Source organism: Aegilops tauschii, chromosome 3 (assembly GCF_002575655.3).
Source record: "Aegilops tauschii subsp. strangulata cultivar AL8/78 chromosome 3, Aet v6.0, whole genome shotgun sequence".
NCBI lineage: Eukaryota > Viridiplantae > Streptophyta > Magnoliopsida > Poales > Poaceae > Aegilops > Aegilops tauschii.
In genome coordinates this window covers 624,513,289-624,529,430 of record NC_053037.3, presented here as the reverse complement: position 1 = coordinate 624,529,430, position 16,142 = coordinate 624,513,289, and the positions used below count along the sequence as shown (strand labels likewise).

Sequence of the window (16,142 nt, the reverse complement as noted above, 5' to 3'; positions counted from 1 at the left end):
TGCGACGCACACCACCAGACCAAAATCACCAGGCGAGGAGCACGGGCTGCCACCCCGAAGCTCCGGATCCAGCCGCACGAAGATGCCACCACCAGATCCACCCGAAGCTGCCACACGAGCTCCAGCTCCAGATCCGCCCGATGCAGCCACCACTAGGACCAAACGGGGCGGCCCGCCAAAGAGCCGCACGAGCGCCGTCCCGCTGGAGGTCGCCGGCGAGGTCGTCGGGGTACTCCAGCCGCCGGCCCGCCGCAGCCACGCCGCAAGACCCTGCCCAGGCCGAGCCCAGCACCACCACCCGCACCCCACAGCAACAAGCACCGACAACTCCTCGCGCGCAGCAGCTTGAAAGCCTGCCGAGCCGGACCGCCGTGTGCGCACGAACGCGGATCCACACGCAACAGCGCCAACACCAACACCCTCACGGCCGAAGGCGCGGCAGACGCTAGATCCGGGCCAAGAAGCCCCGGATCCGTGCCGGACGGCACCAGCCGACGCGCCAAGACCAGCCACCATGGCTGTCACAAGAACGGCCGCCACACCCACACAGGGGGCCACCCGCGCCGACGCGAGATGGGGAAGCCCCGCCACCGCCGTCCATGCGACGGGCTTCGCCCGGCCATGTCCTCCGACGGTGGCGAGGAGGGAGGGCGGAGAGGAGGGGTGGCAGGCGGCGGCGATTTGGGGCTTCCGCCCGTGTCGCCCCTGGAGGAGCGACGCGGGGGACCGTCCGTTATCGTTTCTTCGCTTTGCCGTATTCTTCCATGATCTTGTTTGCGTCAAGGTGAACATTATACTAATGACCATGTTTCATGCTTTACCTTGATGATGCGAGTTGTGATGAGAATATCGATACGTACATCCACATGTGGATTCTTATCACAGCCAGCCATTATCTGTTTTTATATCTATATATATAAAGGAGGATGACCCCCGGCCTCTGCATCTCGAAGATGCATGCGGCCATTTTATTAATTATTCTTGAGGACTTTACAAAGTAGAACAACAATATGTTTGAATCCGCCATCTTGGCAACATCTGCCGCTACTCTATTCAAATGATGAAGGGGTGCAAGCTGGGCCACATACTCAGACCTCTCACCTAAGCCTAACATCTAAAGTCGGAGGCCCCGACCGAGCCATCTGCCAGGTCCGGGGCTCAAACCGGTCCGGCGCACTCACATGTGTAGTCGCCGCCGTCTTCCGCTGGTCCATCTTCAGACCGCATTGAGGTGATAACTTTGGCAGGTCCTCCGCCATCGACGCCACCACGACGCCAAACGACGACCTACACCTACGTGAGCCTTGGCAGGTCCTCCGCCATTGACGCCACCACGACGCCAGCCGACGACCTCCGCCTACGCGAGTCCATCTCCAAGCAACGGACGTAAATCCATGCTAGGATAGGGCCGCACCACCGCCGTCGTCCACCACCCACAAGCGCCACCCAACACCAAGGTTCCCAAAGTGGCGCCTTCAAGAAGGGAACGGCGCTGTGAGCGCCGCCGCCGCCCAACAAAGTTAGGGCTTTCGCCCGGGAGACCTAGGGGAAGGTGAAGTGAGGAGATAAGTCCATACCGACGCCTCCAAGGAGGGGAACGACGCCCTCAGGGGTCGTCGTCGGCACAGCCGGTCATGGCCGGCCAGGGATTTCACCAGAACTAGATCTCCGCCACCAGCAACGCCTCCTGTACAGAACCGGCGACCACAAGGAAGCGCGGCCCGACCAGGCTGGCCCGCACGCCGAACAGGGGAGGAGGGGAGGCGCCAGATCGTGCGCACCGGCCGCCGCAGAAGCCGCCGCCGACCGCCAACGACCACCGGATCCCGCCGCCCGCACGGCCGGGACACCAGATCCACCGCCCGCACGACTGCTAGTCGGCCGTGCCTTGCCAATGAAGCCGCCGCTCCAGATCCGGGGTTCCCCACTCAAAAGTAGGGCAACTGAGGCCCCGCCGCCACCATCCTTGGCGCCCCGGGCTTGCTCGGCGGCTGCCTCAGGCGGCGGCGAGGAGGTGGGACGAGGTGGGGAGGGGGCCGCGGCGGCGCTGCTAGGGTTCCCCCGCCACCGTCGGGGGAGGCGACGTGGGGGTCGTGGGGGGCGCGGAGGAGGAGATCCATATGTTTTTACATCTGATGGATTGGTTTGTTGGCCAATGAACCTCCATAAAAGAAGTGCAAGGGCTGGATCAGATGGTGGTCCATTTGTGCCCCCAAAGTACACTTTGATGGAATGATGGATCCAGAGTGCACCTTCACAAGTAGGCTCCATATTTTCTTATCTTGAGAACCGTGGGGCCGTTGGAATCTTGAACTGATTGGTTGGTATAGTTCTTATCATTGTGTCGGCCATGAAATGAACAAGATGAGCTTTTGCTTGCTGTTACTGCATCAGCTTTGCTGAAATGTATGCACACCATTTGGAATCTCTGGAAGTAGCATACGTAAAACTGGGGCTGTGAATCAAGATGAGTATAGAATTACCAATAAAGATGAGCAGGAGTCTGGACCGGGACTTGACAATAGCAAAGCGGGGCGGTGGCGCAGTTGGCTAGCGCGTAGGTCTCATAGCTAAATTATGCGAGTGATCCTGAGGTCGAGAGTTCGAGCCTCTCTCGCCCCAAATTTTTTTGCTGCATGGGTTTAAATTATTTCACTTTTGGGTCCCAGTTAAAATGTAATAGGTCTGGACTTGTTTCCACTTTCCTGGTGCTTAGCTCGTATGCAACCACGAAACTTCATGCCAACTTTTTTCGTTTCATTTCTTTCCGTACGATGGATTAGGCCGGCGGTACTGCAATTCAAGAGAATAAAGGAACAACAAAACAAAAGAGCAAAAAGGAAGATAACGGACAACACCTAGAGCAGAAAAAGCTTCAGGCGATCCTCCCACTGTTTCAAATGCCTCCACTCACTATGTGTTCATCCCTCAGGTGCCAAGGATCAAGTCGAAACCACGGGCTCCTTCTTTTCTCAACGCGCTCATATGTTCCTTTCTTTCCTCGCAAATCCTCCCTTCTTTCCGTGAAGCACCCCACTCCTCTCTAGTAACATGTCACATGATATAAACATATACAACACGCGCTGCCGATATCGCTTCTTTCTCATGGAAAGATTCTCCTGTTTTTCAATCACAAAGACATCATTAGAGGGGACAAAAGGATGACGGAAAGGGTTAAAGCAGTCAATGTTGTTACATATGGGGTATCCCTTTTTTTAAGAACCAAACCAAGTGCAACAACAACAACATACAATACACAATTCTTCAAAATGCATACGCACATGGTAAGACTTTGAACGACACATGACACATCCGTATGTATATGCTCAAATATAAATTGTAAGAAAGGGGGGAATTTGTAACAACTCTCAGTTGTGCATGGCATGCTAGCGAGCTCGTCACCAGCATCCATCTTTTGCCGAAGAAGCAAAAAATGAAAAAAGGTGATTCCAACAGGGAAGAATACTTACAAGCATAGTCTCGTGGTGCAGTAGTGTGTTAAACTGACGTGATAACCTACTGCACCACGAGACCTTAATGCATTTTTTTAATGTAAGACGCATAATATACCGTCGTGTCTTGTTGTGATCCGTGTTTTGCAAATAAATTCCTGCGCTGTATTTCAAGATGAATATGGATAATAAACCAAGGTACAGTCTGATACAGAACTCAGCAACAGAAGAAAAAAAAAAACTGCCGCAAATGAAACCATAGAGAAGAGGAAAACGGCAGCTTGAGGAGAAGACCAACAACAAAAGACCGGCCTCTGATCCTGCTAATGCATCACGAAACCTCGCAACATTAGAAAGAAACCGAAAGCGTCACTAGCAGGAAGAGGATGTAACAACACGATGTAAGCACTACCAGGGACCTAGTGAAGGTACATAATATTCAGTTCGTTCCAATATAGAAAGTGAAATAACTTCAAATATCAAAAAGGCCTATTAGCTCAGCTGGTTAGAGCGTCGTGCTAATAACGCGAAGGTCACAGGTTCGAGACCTGTATGGGCCATTAATCTTTTACATTTTTGAAAATGCACAACGAAAAATGCGAAAAAACAAAAGAAAAAGGATGGCTTCGCCCGGGTTCGAACCGGAGACCTTCAGTGTGTTAGACTGACGTGATAACCAACTACACCACGAAACCTTGTTGCAAATTTGATCCGCACAATTTATAATACTAAACTTACAGCATTTTTGAAGACAAACATACCATCATGTGCTATTGGTCCACTATCTTCACAAGACGTGTGCCATTTACGTTTTCCATGGCAAGAAGTCACAACATTATATTCCAAGATGTATGGCCATAAACCCACAATAAATTATAGATGGGTACCGATCAAAGCATATGGAAAATACACCCAAATACACATGCATGTCCAACATGAATACATGATGTTTTAGGAATCCCCATATCTGCATCGCCACTGAAAATAGTTGATCGACATTATAGTCCAGTGCCTACTCCCACCAAATCAGGGGCGATTCCATTCTTTTTGTAAAGCACCCTACTCCACTAACATCATGAGATGATAATATATGTAGAAGACGCACTCCCGCTGCTGGTTCTTTCTCGTGGAAAGATTCACATGTTTTTCAACCGCAAAGACATCATTAGAGGGGACAAGAGGAATGACGGAAAGGGCTAGAACATTCAATCTTGTTACATATGGGGTATCCTTTTTCTTAAGAACCAAACCAAGCACAATAACATTTTTTTTTGCAGGACAAGCATAACAATGTACAATACATAATTCTTCAAAACACATACCCACATGGTAACGACATAAGGGAGAAAATTTGTAACAACTCTCGGTTGTATGTGGCATGCTAGCAGGTTCGTTACCAGCATCTATCTTTCCCCGAGGAAATAAAAAGGTAAATGAAAAAGAATTGTGTGTATTTTTTCTTTTGTACAATTATATGTCTTTATTATTATGTAACTGTTGCATGATGATTTGTGCACACATCACATCACACAGCAAAGACAAATATTTACAAACATGGACAGTTCTATTTTGTAGATGGCTCCTACGAGCTACTTATGATGATTTTCCTACTTGCTACTTATGATGATTTTCCTACTTGCTACTTATGATGATTTTTCTTCTGATTCATCCTCTTCTTAATTTTTTCTTCTCATCATAAGATGGATATACAACTTTTGTCTCTTGCATAGCGCCATGGCTTTTAAGTTTAAACATCCATGGCTTTTCTAGTTAGTGTTGCAAAGTTCTTGCTAGCTACCTGAAGCTCGCCAGCAATGAGAATCTCGTCCTGTACTTCGTAGACATGCATACAAATTTTGCCACTCGTACTCATGTGAATTAGTCATTGATAAAAAAAAAAGAACCACAACTCTGGCAAGAAACTATAACTACAGTCCTCGTGTCAATTTTTTTTGCCCATATGTGAAAAAGTTACATTGAAAGTTAAAGATTAAATCAAGCTCGCGTGCCTAAAGAAGTTAAGGAAAACACTCATCAGCTCTGGGCCAGTTTCAGTGTGCCTGCGCCTATCGTGCCCTCGGTGGCTGCCCTTGCGTCCTCGGGAGAGGCGGCGGTGCTCGTGTGCGCCTGCATGCTTGCTCTAGGCGGAACAATGAGAACGTTGATGGTGGCTTAGTTGGTTGACATTGATTTTTTTTATACACGCCCAACATACACAATCACACATTCCATGCCAAAATTTGGCATCTTTCCGGATTTGTTTGCTATATTTAGCTCACTAAGTGTATTTCTAGGATTTTAACAGATATAATTCAAATTTTAAATACGAGTGCGCGAGAAAGTTAGCAAAAGTGGGTTGAAAAGAGAAGAGAAGAAAGAAAATAAAATGAAAGAAAGGAAAAGAAAGAAAGGAAAAGAGAGAAAAGAAATTAAAAGAAAAAGAAAATAATGTTTGTCGAGTGTTACACTCAGCAGAGCCACCTAATGGAGAAACACACAATCTATGCACTTCGTCCTGATTAGTTGGAAGGGGAGGATGTGGATCGATGAGGTGGCATCACATGATAGATATAGCACACCAAAACTCCTTTCTCTCTCCTTACCTCTTATCTCTCCAATTTCTTCATCCTCATAGGCCACATATGGTTGCTTGTCTTCTTCGCTGATGCCGCTTCTCTTCCCCAGTCCTCGACGCTCCTCTTCTTCTTCTCTGAGCAAGCCATCAGGGAGAAAATCCATGGTAGACGCCGCCACCGGATGCGCGACGGCCTCCTATTCCTGAGCTTGTGTTCCCATCCCTCTATCTCCCTTGTAGGTCGTCACTACCATTCCAGCTCTTGCTGGCCCATGAGGCGTAATGTCCATCATGGCCAACATGTCACCCCTCTAGGGCCGTGCCCGAGGAAGAGGAGGCTGCTTGCCGTGAGCACCGCCATGGCCATCACCCCTAGCTGCTACTAGCCATGGTCATGGTAGTAATCTTCTGCCATGGATCTGTTAGTTCGCCACTCGGTCCAGGATAAAGGGATGAGCCGGCGACGCGACCCTTTTTTTTTTGTTTCTGTGCACAATGTTTGCCAAGTGTAAAACTTGACATAGCTTTTCCACCTTTTCCAAGTGAATGCATTCGAAAAAGCACATATGCCATGTGGCATCTATTACCACTATAAAAGCACGAAAGGTGGAGATCCAAAACATTTGCATCCTACACATACTCGAATCCAACGTTTTATATTGCTCCCATGTTCAGCACCAACCAAATTTTAGCGCCCTGCGTCGCACGCCCCTAGAAAAAACATGCCCCCTCCCGCTCTGGAACCACCCCACACGATCGCTTCCCCCGTCTCCTCCATCACCTTCATCGCCGCACACCATCAGCCCCCTCCTTGCCTCGACACGCTTCTCTCTGGCAACCACTGCCCCTCACCGATGCTGCCCTTCGGCATGTACCACCTAGCAACAGTGCCCTCATGCAGCTCCTTGTGCAGCAAAGGCGCACCGCGCATCCGCCCCACCTCAAGCGCTCTCTAAAGAGCCCCACCCTCTCCCCGGCCCACCTCCTTAGCCAACCATGCCACCCCCTTCCTTGCCGAGCCCCTATGGTGACCGTGGACGACGACATCTCACTTGGAGATGGGATGACCAGATCTCGAATTTCGTCGGCGAAGCTCTCTCTGTGCTCACATAGCCCAATTCCTTAGTTTTTTGTATTCGAGCAAACTATTTTGAGTTTTGCAGGTCACACAGTGCTATGAATTTCATCTCCAATGCATCTTGTGAGGGGCGGGGCAGGTTGTAGCAGGGAGAAGAGTTGGGGGGTGGGGGAGGGGAGGAGGCGGTTGCCAATGGCACGTCGGCAACAAAGCTGACGAGTTGGGAGGTGGGATATCGGAGCCACATAAATCCGTCGCCTTAAAACCTGGCTCTTTCCCTCTAAAAAGACAAATTTGAAGTAGTTTACATGACAATGTTTGTGAAACCTTCTCAAATTTTATTGTACCCTCTAGGGATGATATAATGACACCAATGCCAGGTTTCATGTTTCTTAGACTTCGTTTGCATTTTATATAATTAAAAACCAATAAGATCAATGTTCGGGATTGAGTCTTGGTACTCCAAGGTTTACAATTTCTTTCTTTTCATGGATAAGGCCCGAGTATAGACCGCAGATGATTACTAGTAACTGTATGCATGATGTAGTTTCTAAAATCTGCCACACACTCAAATCATCTTTGCTAAGGATGTAAAAAGAAATATCATTCAGTGCTAGCAAATTGCTTCAAGCTGAACATTATACTAATGATGATGCTTCATGCTTACCTGGATGATGCGAGTGCGTTGAGAATATCGATACATACACCCATATTTGGATTCTAGTCTGAATAATATCTTATTACCACCTGCCATTATCTATTTTGCATATCGGATAGATTGGTTTGCTGGCACATGGACCTGAATAAAAGAAGTGCAAGGGCTGGATCACATGGTGGCCCATTTGTGCCCCCAAAGTACAGTTTGATGGAATGATGGATCCTTGAGAAGTAGTAGGCTCCATATTTTGTAGTATCTTTTCCTTTCTTTCTTGAGAACCGTGGGGTTGTCGGAATCTTGAACTGATTGACAGGTAGCTCTTATCATTGTGTCGGCTATGAACTGAACAATATGAGTCTGCTGTTACTGCATCAGCTTTGAAGAAATGTACACACACACCATTTGTAACTCGGGCTGTTACTGCTGTTAGTGCAAGTTGCACACGTAAAACTGGGGCTGTGAATGAAGATGAGTGACATTTTCTTAGCCTCCTCCTCCAAGAAAGAAAGCTAGGGTTTCTGCCTCTCGCCGGTGCCGCCGCAGGTCCGCCTCGTCTCCAGTGGCCCTAAGGTCATGGGGGCGCGGTGGATCCTGCCAAGGGCCGGCGGGAGGGCTCCGTTTTCAGTCGTTTTTTCCTGTCTTGTTAGGGTTTGTGTCCTGCTCAGGAAGGCGAGACGGCGGCGGCCCCCTGAAGATGGAATAAAGGTCTCCCGCCCTAGCCCCCGTTCCGGCGGTGCATCTAGCATCGTTGGTGGGCGTGTGGAGGTGTGTCTCCGGCGGATTTATCTTTGGTGGATTTGCTCTACGTTCGTGTGTCTTCGGCTTGAATCCTTCCAACCTACGTTATTCTTCATCGGTGGGGGTTGCTGTTCTGGTGCGCTGGTCTTATGGGGCCTTAGCACGACGACTTCCCGACTGTCTACTACAACAAGTTGTGCCCGACTACGGCGATGGAGGGGTGATGACGGCGGCGCGCCTTCGGCTCACTTCAGTGCTTGTAGTCGTCGCTAGGTGGTCTACGGATCTGGATGTAATTTTTATTTTTGGTATTCGTTGTACTGCCATGATTGAAGATGAATAGATTGTAAGTTTTTCCGAAAAAAAATGAAGATGATTAGAATTACCAATAAAGGTGAGCAGGCGTCTGGACCGAGACTTGACAATCTTATACTTATCATGAGAATCCATAGCACAACGGGGCGGTGGCGCAGTTGGCTAGCGCGTAGGTCTCATAGCTAAAGTGAGTGATCCTGAGGTCGAGAGTTCGAGCCTCTCTCGCCCCACATTTTTTTTTCTTTGGGTTTAAATTATTTCACTTATGGCTTCTAGTTAAAACTGTTGCTTTGCTAGTATGCAACCTAGAACAGAACAAGTTCACCCAAAAAAGCTTACAGCAATCTCAAAAGAAAAAAAAAAGCTTACAGCAAAACTTCAGGCTGGGGAATCAAGACCTGTGTTAGCCATTGCAACCTGCATCTCCTTTTCTCAATGTTCCTTTCTTTCCTCGCAAATCCCCCTTCTTTCCGTAAAGCACCCCGCTCGGATCTAGTAACACGCCACATGATAATAACATATACAACACGCGCTGCCTCTGTCGCTTCTTTCGCAGATTCTCCTGTTTTTCAATCACAAAGACATCATTGGAGGGGACAAGAGGATGATGGAAAAGGCTAGAGCATGCCTCTAGAAATATACATCGGCGAGTGGCGGCGTTTCCAAAACACCAGCATTTGATCTTGTTGTTCCATGGGAGTATCATTTCCTCCCGAACCAAATGAAGCACAACAACATATATAATTCTTCCAAATACAAACACACATGGTAGGACGAACATATACGATCAAAAATCAATATAAGGGGAAAGTTTTGTAACAACTCTCAGTTGTACATACATGGCATGCTAGCGGGTTCATCACCACCATCCATCTTTCGCCGGAGAAACAAAAATGAAATCGAAAAAGAATTTTGTGTATTTTTTCCCTTTTGTATATATGCCTACAGAAAAAAAAAACTGGCATGTAATCTGCACTCTCCTCCCCTGTTAGTGCTTAGCACCCACCGTCTACCTCCCAATAACTGTCAAAATCCCGCAAAAAAAGAAAGACCCTCTCCTTTTCCCAAAAAAGTTCTGCATCCAAGAAGCATCAGAAGCTGAGCAGGGAGCGCCTACGCCGCCTCTCGTACATTGCCGTCCTCTTCGTGCCGGCCTGCATGACCGGCATCATGAGCAACCTTCCGGTCTCGAGTTCCAGCCGCAGTGAGGATTTCAGCCGCTTCAGATGCCCGAAGCACAGTGCGCGGCTCGGGGATGCGCCCTGGAACTCTTGCTGCTCAGAGTGCAAGCCTTTCCTCTCGTACTTGGAGTGCCACTTCATTTGGAGGTAGGACAGGGATCTCCAGGGCGGCAGGGGCATGGAGTTCTGCTTCAGGGACCATTTCGCCGCGTCGACCATCACGTTCAGGAACTGCTTCAGCCTGGGAAGGGTGCCGACATAGACCACTGGAAGCGAGTCCAGCAGGGTGCCGTAAGGATCGACTGCTCTGGCTATTTCAAAGTGGCTCCTGAAGTCGATGTCGATGATCAGACGCTCTGGACCTGTCAGGTCATTGTCTATTATGACATCAATGTACTCATGATCACCTGATTGGCAAAACAACAAACAGCTCAGCCACACAGCTCAATTTCTAGAGAAAATCGAACAGCATAAGTAGCTAAGCCTTGGTCTGGTGGTTATATTACCTCCAGGTATCTTGTCGAACCCCTGCCATTTGGACACGCAGACGGCCGCGTCGTATCCCGAGTACCTCAGGAGCTTCACGAGCAGATGACGGATGCAGCTGCCAGTACATTGACCTCTTACGAAATCCTGGAGCTCTGTCTCGTGGATCGAGAACAGCAGCGAGTGAACCACGGAGAGCAGCTCGTTTTCCTTCTCGTCTCCAGCTTGCTTGTACATCTAAAATGGATGCGCAAAAGGTCAGCCTCGGGATACAACAACACATATACAGTACTAAGTTAAGTTATCCAATTATTATTTTAGGCAAGACTAATGAATGAGCAAAAAAGATAGCCCAGTGCCTTCTCTGAACCAGGCTTGATAAGGACGCACATGGCATGGTTGATTACAAATCGGCTAGCTCATGATTACAGCAGGGGAACAACTGGTGCCCACGCTGATGCTTTATTTCATCCCTGACCAATAGGGCTAAAGCATAAAAATGGTCTGTAGAATCATGATAGGTGGGACAAAATTGTACTGATGTGCAATCAAAACTTGAGAGACAACTAAATTGTACTGCTGTGTAATCAAAATTACAGCTGCAAGCCCAGCAAGGTCATTGTAGATTTTTGTTTAGCACCGTGGTCATGGAGTCAAATCGGATCAAACATGCCGGGCATATCAAAATTTGTCGTCGATGTTATCATGAGCTGTGGTTACATAGTAAATTCAGGGCAAAACAAAACAGGGCAGCCATAGATACTAACGAAAATTCACTTGGAAGCAACTGCTACCAAAAATGTGCTAGTAACGACAAATTCATTTGGGAGGGCTCTCTATAATGGTAAATTCATTCTTTTGTACTGTGGCCATGGAGTCAAATCGGATCAAACATGCCAGCCATATCGAATTTGTCGTTGATGTTACCATGAGCTGTGGTTAGAGATAAAATTCAGGGCAAAGCAAAACAGGGCAGCAACGTCATAGCAACGACAATTCACTTGGAAGCAACCGCTACCAAAATTGCGCTAGTAAGGACAAATTCATTTGGAAGCAACCGCTGTATATACGCGATTCCAGAAATGTTCCTCCAACGAGTAGTGATCAGAGGTTGGGATTAGGAAGCCCTAATAATTGGGCAGTTTCATAGGGTCGCTGCCAGCGACCTAACCTACCGGCCCAGTTAATGAATTGGGCACAATTTTGGGGGAAATTTACCTCGGCCCCAAACCAAAACGTAAAATCCACACGAACGGAGCAGAGGAGACGGGGAACGGGGGTAAGGCGTCGTCCAGGCGCGACGAACGTACCGAGATCTTGTCGGCGAGGTGGGCGAGGTCGTGGAGGCCGCCGGGCTCGCCGTCGCTGCTGCCGCGCGAGTCGCCGCCCCCGCCGCCGCCGCCGCCCTCGAGGAAGTCGCTGACGAGCATGGCCAGGTCCATGTCGCTCTCGTGGCTCCCGTGCTGGCTCCCGCCGGGCCCGTCCCCGCCTCCCCGCGTCCGCAGCCACAGGTCCCCCACCGGCGACCCCCCGCGCGGCGACACCCTCGCCGTCGACGGCGGGGCCCACCTCCGCTGCGCCGCCACCGCCCCCGGGGGCGAGAGGGCGCCGAACTCCTTGGCCACCAGCATCATCCCTCCCGACGAAAACGTGCCCTCTCGAATTCGTGCGAACCGAAGCGGAGCAATCAGAGCCGGGGCGGAGAATCCAGGCCTGGCGAAATCGGATGGGAGATTGGTGGGGGATGGGGATGGGGGATTGGGGGCTCGCTCCTCCTCGCCGGCGGGCGGAATCTGGCGGAGGAGCTACCCGGCGGAGGAAGGTGGGGAATGGGGGTGGGGAATTGGGGGGAGGGGCCAACGCGGCGGCCGCGTCGATGTTTATAGGGGGCGCCGCCCGCCGCGGACCGGTAGGTGGGTGCGGGTGGGCGGGCGAAGCTACCGAGCGGGGCGGGCGCTCTGACGCGTGGGCCCCGGCGGCCGGGCGGGAAGCGGCTCGGCTGGCTGGCGGTTTCGAATCCGCTGGGTTGGCGGTTAGGGGTATTAATTCTGTTCTTCGTTGTGGTTAACAGGTTGGGCAGCGGATTAATGGGGGTCATGATTAGTTGGTGTGTGTGTGTGAGCCGCTGATCGGCTGCGGCGATGCTCCGCATGTGGGCGGCTGCTGCTTTCCTTTCTTGGCGCGCAAGACAGGTAGTAGTACAAGACAGAGGACACTCATCCTCCCGATCCCCTTCCGTTTTCTTGGTATACAAGACAGAGAGGCTGCTTCACGTGAATTGTAGACTCGTTTTAACAACAAAAATATGAAACCGATTTTCAACCAGGTCAAAAATGTTTGTGCCTTTGTACAATTTTTTCCCCTGACAAAGCGAAGTATTACCTTCCTCTCAAATTGGTTGTCTTATAAATTTATCTAGATACAAATGTACCTAACACTAAATCATGTCTACATACATTCGAATCTAGACAAATGCTGCCTCCATCCGGAAATACTTGTCAGGAAAATGGATGTATCTAGACGTATTTTAGTTTTAGATGCATCTATTTTTATCCATTTCTGCGACAAAGTTATTCCGGGCGGAGGGAGTATCAAGATGATGCCATGGCAAAACAATTCAAAAGGTCTCCAAAAGCAACGCCTCCAAGAAGGAAACAGTGCACACGCGTCGTCGTTGCTCGATCCAAGATCTTAGGTTTTCACCCTAGAGAAAAGTCCGCGCTCTCAAAACAATTCCTTCAACAAGGCAATCGCCGGGCACAACCAATGAAGGCCAGATCTTAAATTTTCACCCTGAAAGTCACGACTAGGCACCCGAGGGGTACCACCAAAGATGAAATCCGCCTGTGTTGCCGCCCCACTTATCACTGCTGCTCTTGAAAGTCCGCGCTCTCAAAACAATTCCTTCAAGAAGGACCAAATCTGTATTGCCTCCCGCCTCTGGCTGTACTGCTAGAGGCCGGAGCAGACGGAGCGGCTGTGGCTATCTTCTTTCGTGCTTGCTTACGAGGCAGAGGAGAAGGACTACGACGCTCCGGAGCAGCCGGAGCGGCGGCGGGTCTCTTCCACCCTTGCTGGCGAGGCGGAGAAGGAGGAGGCTGGCTGCTCGGGCGCGCCGGCGCAGGCGGAGAAGGAGGCGGAGTGCTGCCACGCGCCGGAGAAGGAGGCTGAGTGCCCTGATCACTCGCCGGAGGAGGAGGCGGAGTGCCCTGACTCGCCGGAGGAGGCGGACGTCCAGTTCGGCAGGTTGATGAGCTCCTTCCGCCATAGGCATGGAGTCTTCAGAGAAGAACCTAGCCGAGTCTCCCCTTCACCCATAGGGTGGTCAAGCTGGAGGTCCTCAAATCCGTCCGTTATTTGATCCACCATCACCCTAGCATATCCTTCTGGAATCGGCCGGCAGTGGTAGGTTGGCCAGGTTCAATAGGTAAAACAGAGCCAACAACCGCCTTGACTTTGAAGTTCTGCCATTGCGTCATAAGGTGGCAATGTTGAGACTCCGTGATAGCATCCACGGGGTAGCTAGCAGGAGCCGTGAAGACAGGCTCCTGCTGAAGCAGCTCGGTGGAAGCCACGTCGCTTCTCCGCTGAGATGGCGGGGTAGCTTCGGGGGAAGCTTTGGCAGGTCGTTTGCTGCGATTTGCTTCTCGTTCCTCTATCGCTAGTACCCTTGCGTGCAGCGCCTGTAGTTGGGTATGCTCCACTTTCTTCCTCCTGTCCTGGCATTTGTAACCGCCTGCGTCCGGAAACCCAGCCTTCCACGGAACGGAGCCTGGCGTGCCTCGTGTCCGTCCAGGGTGCTCAGGATTCCCGAGGGCCATTGTGAGCTCGTCGTTCTCTCTGTTTGGAACGAACGTCCCTTTCTGGGCTGCATCGATATACTCCTGAAGCCTCGTGACTGGTATTCTCATTTGCTCGTCCGTCCAAACGCACTTCCCTGATACAGGGTCCAAGGTTCCGCCAGCCCCGAAGAACCAAGTCCAGCAACGGTCTGGCCACCTGAATGTCTCTGGTTCAACCCCTTTATCAAGCAGGTCATTCTCAGCCTTGGCCCACAACGGCCGGGCTTTGAGGTAGCCACCTGACCCCGTGCGATGGTGAAGCTTCTTCTTCGCAGCATTCTTCTTTTTTGTCACTGACATCATCTTACTCTTGTCCGGTGTCTTGTGGGCCACAAATGCGGGCCAGTGATCTCTGATCTTCTCATACCGCCGATGAATTCTGGTGTCTCTTCTTTGTCGACAAAATTTTTCAGCTCATTCTTCCACCTCCTGAATAGTTCTGCCATCTTCTTAAGAGCATTAGACTTGATCAATTGCTCTTTAACTGGCTTCTCCGGATCCTCCTCTGGCGGTAGGGTGAAATTGGCCTTTAGCTCGGTCCAAAGATCATCTTTCTGCATATCGGAGACATAAGACACTGGTACCTCAGGGTCTTCTTTAGCCGGCTTTAACCATTGGTAGACGCTGATCGGGATCTTGTCCCTAACAAGAACCCTGCACTGAGCAGCAAATACTTCCTTTGTCCGGATGGGTTCAATCGGCATGCCATCGCGCGTGATTTCTATGATCTCAAACCTTACATCCGAGCGCAACTTTTTCTTCGGGCCTCGTCTCTTTACCGAAGTTGTGCTCGATCCGGAGGGCTAGAAAAAAGAAGAAAGACGAGAGTTCATTAATATATGTGTACATACCAAAAACAATTAATGCATCAATTAGCTAGCTATAGTTAGCACATGCTTAATTAATATATATACCTGGCCAGACTCCGTTCGGTCACCGGAGCCGTCATCACGGTGTCCTTCTTGCACCGGCATTGGGTCACCGGAGCCATCATGATCATGTCCTTCCTCCTCCATTGTTCGATCACCGTAGTCTGCTTCTTCACCCTCTCCTTCCAGACCATCGGTGTCGTTGAGAAACGACAAGACGGCCTCACTTCCGTGTGCGATTATGTCCCCCAACATCGCTTCTTTTGCTTCGTCTCGGGGGTCCATAGTTTCTGCAGGCCGATTGTCGTGCCGAGATCTTGTCGGCGAGGTGGGCGAGGTCGTGTAGGCCGCCGGGCTCGCCGTCGCTGCTGCCGTGCGAGTCGTCCCCGCCCCCGCCGCCGCCCTCGAGGAAGTCGCTGACGAGCATGGCCAGGTCCATGTCGCTCTCGTGGCTCCCGTGCTGGCTCCCGCCGGGCCCGTCCCCCCTCCCCGCGTCCGCAGCCACAGGTCCCCCACCGGCGACCCGCCCCTAGGCGACACCCGCGCCGTCGACGGCGGGGCCCACCTCCGCGCCGCCGCCGCCCCCGTGGGCGGGGACAGCGCGCCGTAGTCCTTGGCCACCAGCATCATCCCTCTCGCCGAAAACGTGCCCTCTCGAATTCGTGCGAACCGAACCGGAGCAATCAGAGCCGGGGCGGAGAATCCAGACCTGGCGGACTCGGATGGGAGATTGGGGGCGGGGAGGATGGTGGGGGATTGGGGGCTCGCTCCTCGCCGGCGGCCAGAATCTGGCGGAGGAGCTACCCGGCGGAGGAAGGTGGGGAATGGGGTGGGGAATTGGGGCGAGGGGGCCAACGCGGCGGCGGCGTCGATGTTTATAGGGGGCGCCGCCCGCCGCGGACCGGTAGGTGGGTGCGGGTGGGCGAAGCTACCGAGCGGGGCGGGCGC

The 16,142-nt window shown here is 51.1% G+C and overlaps 1 protein-coding gene and 4 non-coding genes across 5 annotated transcripts; 3 read left to right on the top strand and 2 right to left on the bottom strand.

Annotated features, from left to right (window-relative positions):
* The first annotated feature begins 2,531 nt into the window (after positions 1–2,531).
* TRNAM-CAU (transfer RNA methionine (anticodon CAU)) lies at positions 2,532–2,622 on the top strand. The gene is given in 2 exon segments: positions 2,532–2,569; positions 2,587–2,622. It is a non-coding gene; the product is annotated as a tRNA-Met (tRNA).
* A 1,316-nt stretch (positions 2,623–3,938) lies between these two features.
* Positions 3,939–4,012, top strand: TRNAI-AAU (transfer RNA isoleucine (anticodon AAU)). Its single transcript has one exon. It is a non-coding gene; the product is annotated as a tRNA-Ile (tRNA).
* A 61-nt stretch (positions 4,013–4,073) lies between these two features.
* On the bottom strand, positions 4,074–4,147 carry TRNAV-AAC (transfer RNA valine (anticodon AAC)). The gene has a single exon. It is a non-coding gene; the product is annotated as a tRNA-Val (tRNA).
* Positions 4,148–8,959: 4,812 nt separating this feature from the next.
* TRNAM-CAU (transfer RNA methionine (anticodon CAU)) lies at positions 8,960–9,046 on the top strand. The gene is given in 2 exon segments: positions 8,960–8,997; positions 9,011–9,046. It is a non-coding gene; the product is annotated as a tRNA-Met (tRNA).
* Positions 9,047–9,598: 552 nt separating this feature from the next.
* On the bottom strand, positions 9,599–12,319 carry LOC109766776 (uncharacterized). The gene is made up of 3 exons (XM_020325562.4): positions 11,794–12,319; positions 10,504–10,720; positions 9,599–10,404 (listed from the first exon to the last, which is right to left on the bottom strand). Exons 1-3 carry the CDS (start codon positions 12,115–12,117, stop codon positions 9,908–9,910), a joined length of 1,038 nt encoding a protein of 345 aa, XP_020181151.1. The 5' UTR covers positions 12,118–12,319; the 3' UTR covers positions 9,599–9,907.
* Positions 12,320–16,142: the final 3,823 nt, after the last annotated feature.

Excerpts from the sequence above, each read along its gene's own strand:
- LOC109766776 (XM_020325562.4), bottom strand. The coding sequence starts at position 12,117 with ATGATGCTGGTGGCCAAGGAGTTCGGCGCCCTCTCGCCCCCGGGGGCG. Across the intron at positions 10,721-11,793 it reads ACCTCGCCGACAAGATCTCG|ATGTACAAGCAAGCTGGAGA; the intron begins GTACGTTCGTCG and ends CATCCATTTTAG. Across the intron at positions 10,405-10,503 it reads GTTCGACAAGATACCTGGAG|GTGATCATGAGTACATTGAT; the intron begins GTAATATAACCA and ends TTTGCCAATCAG.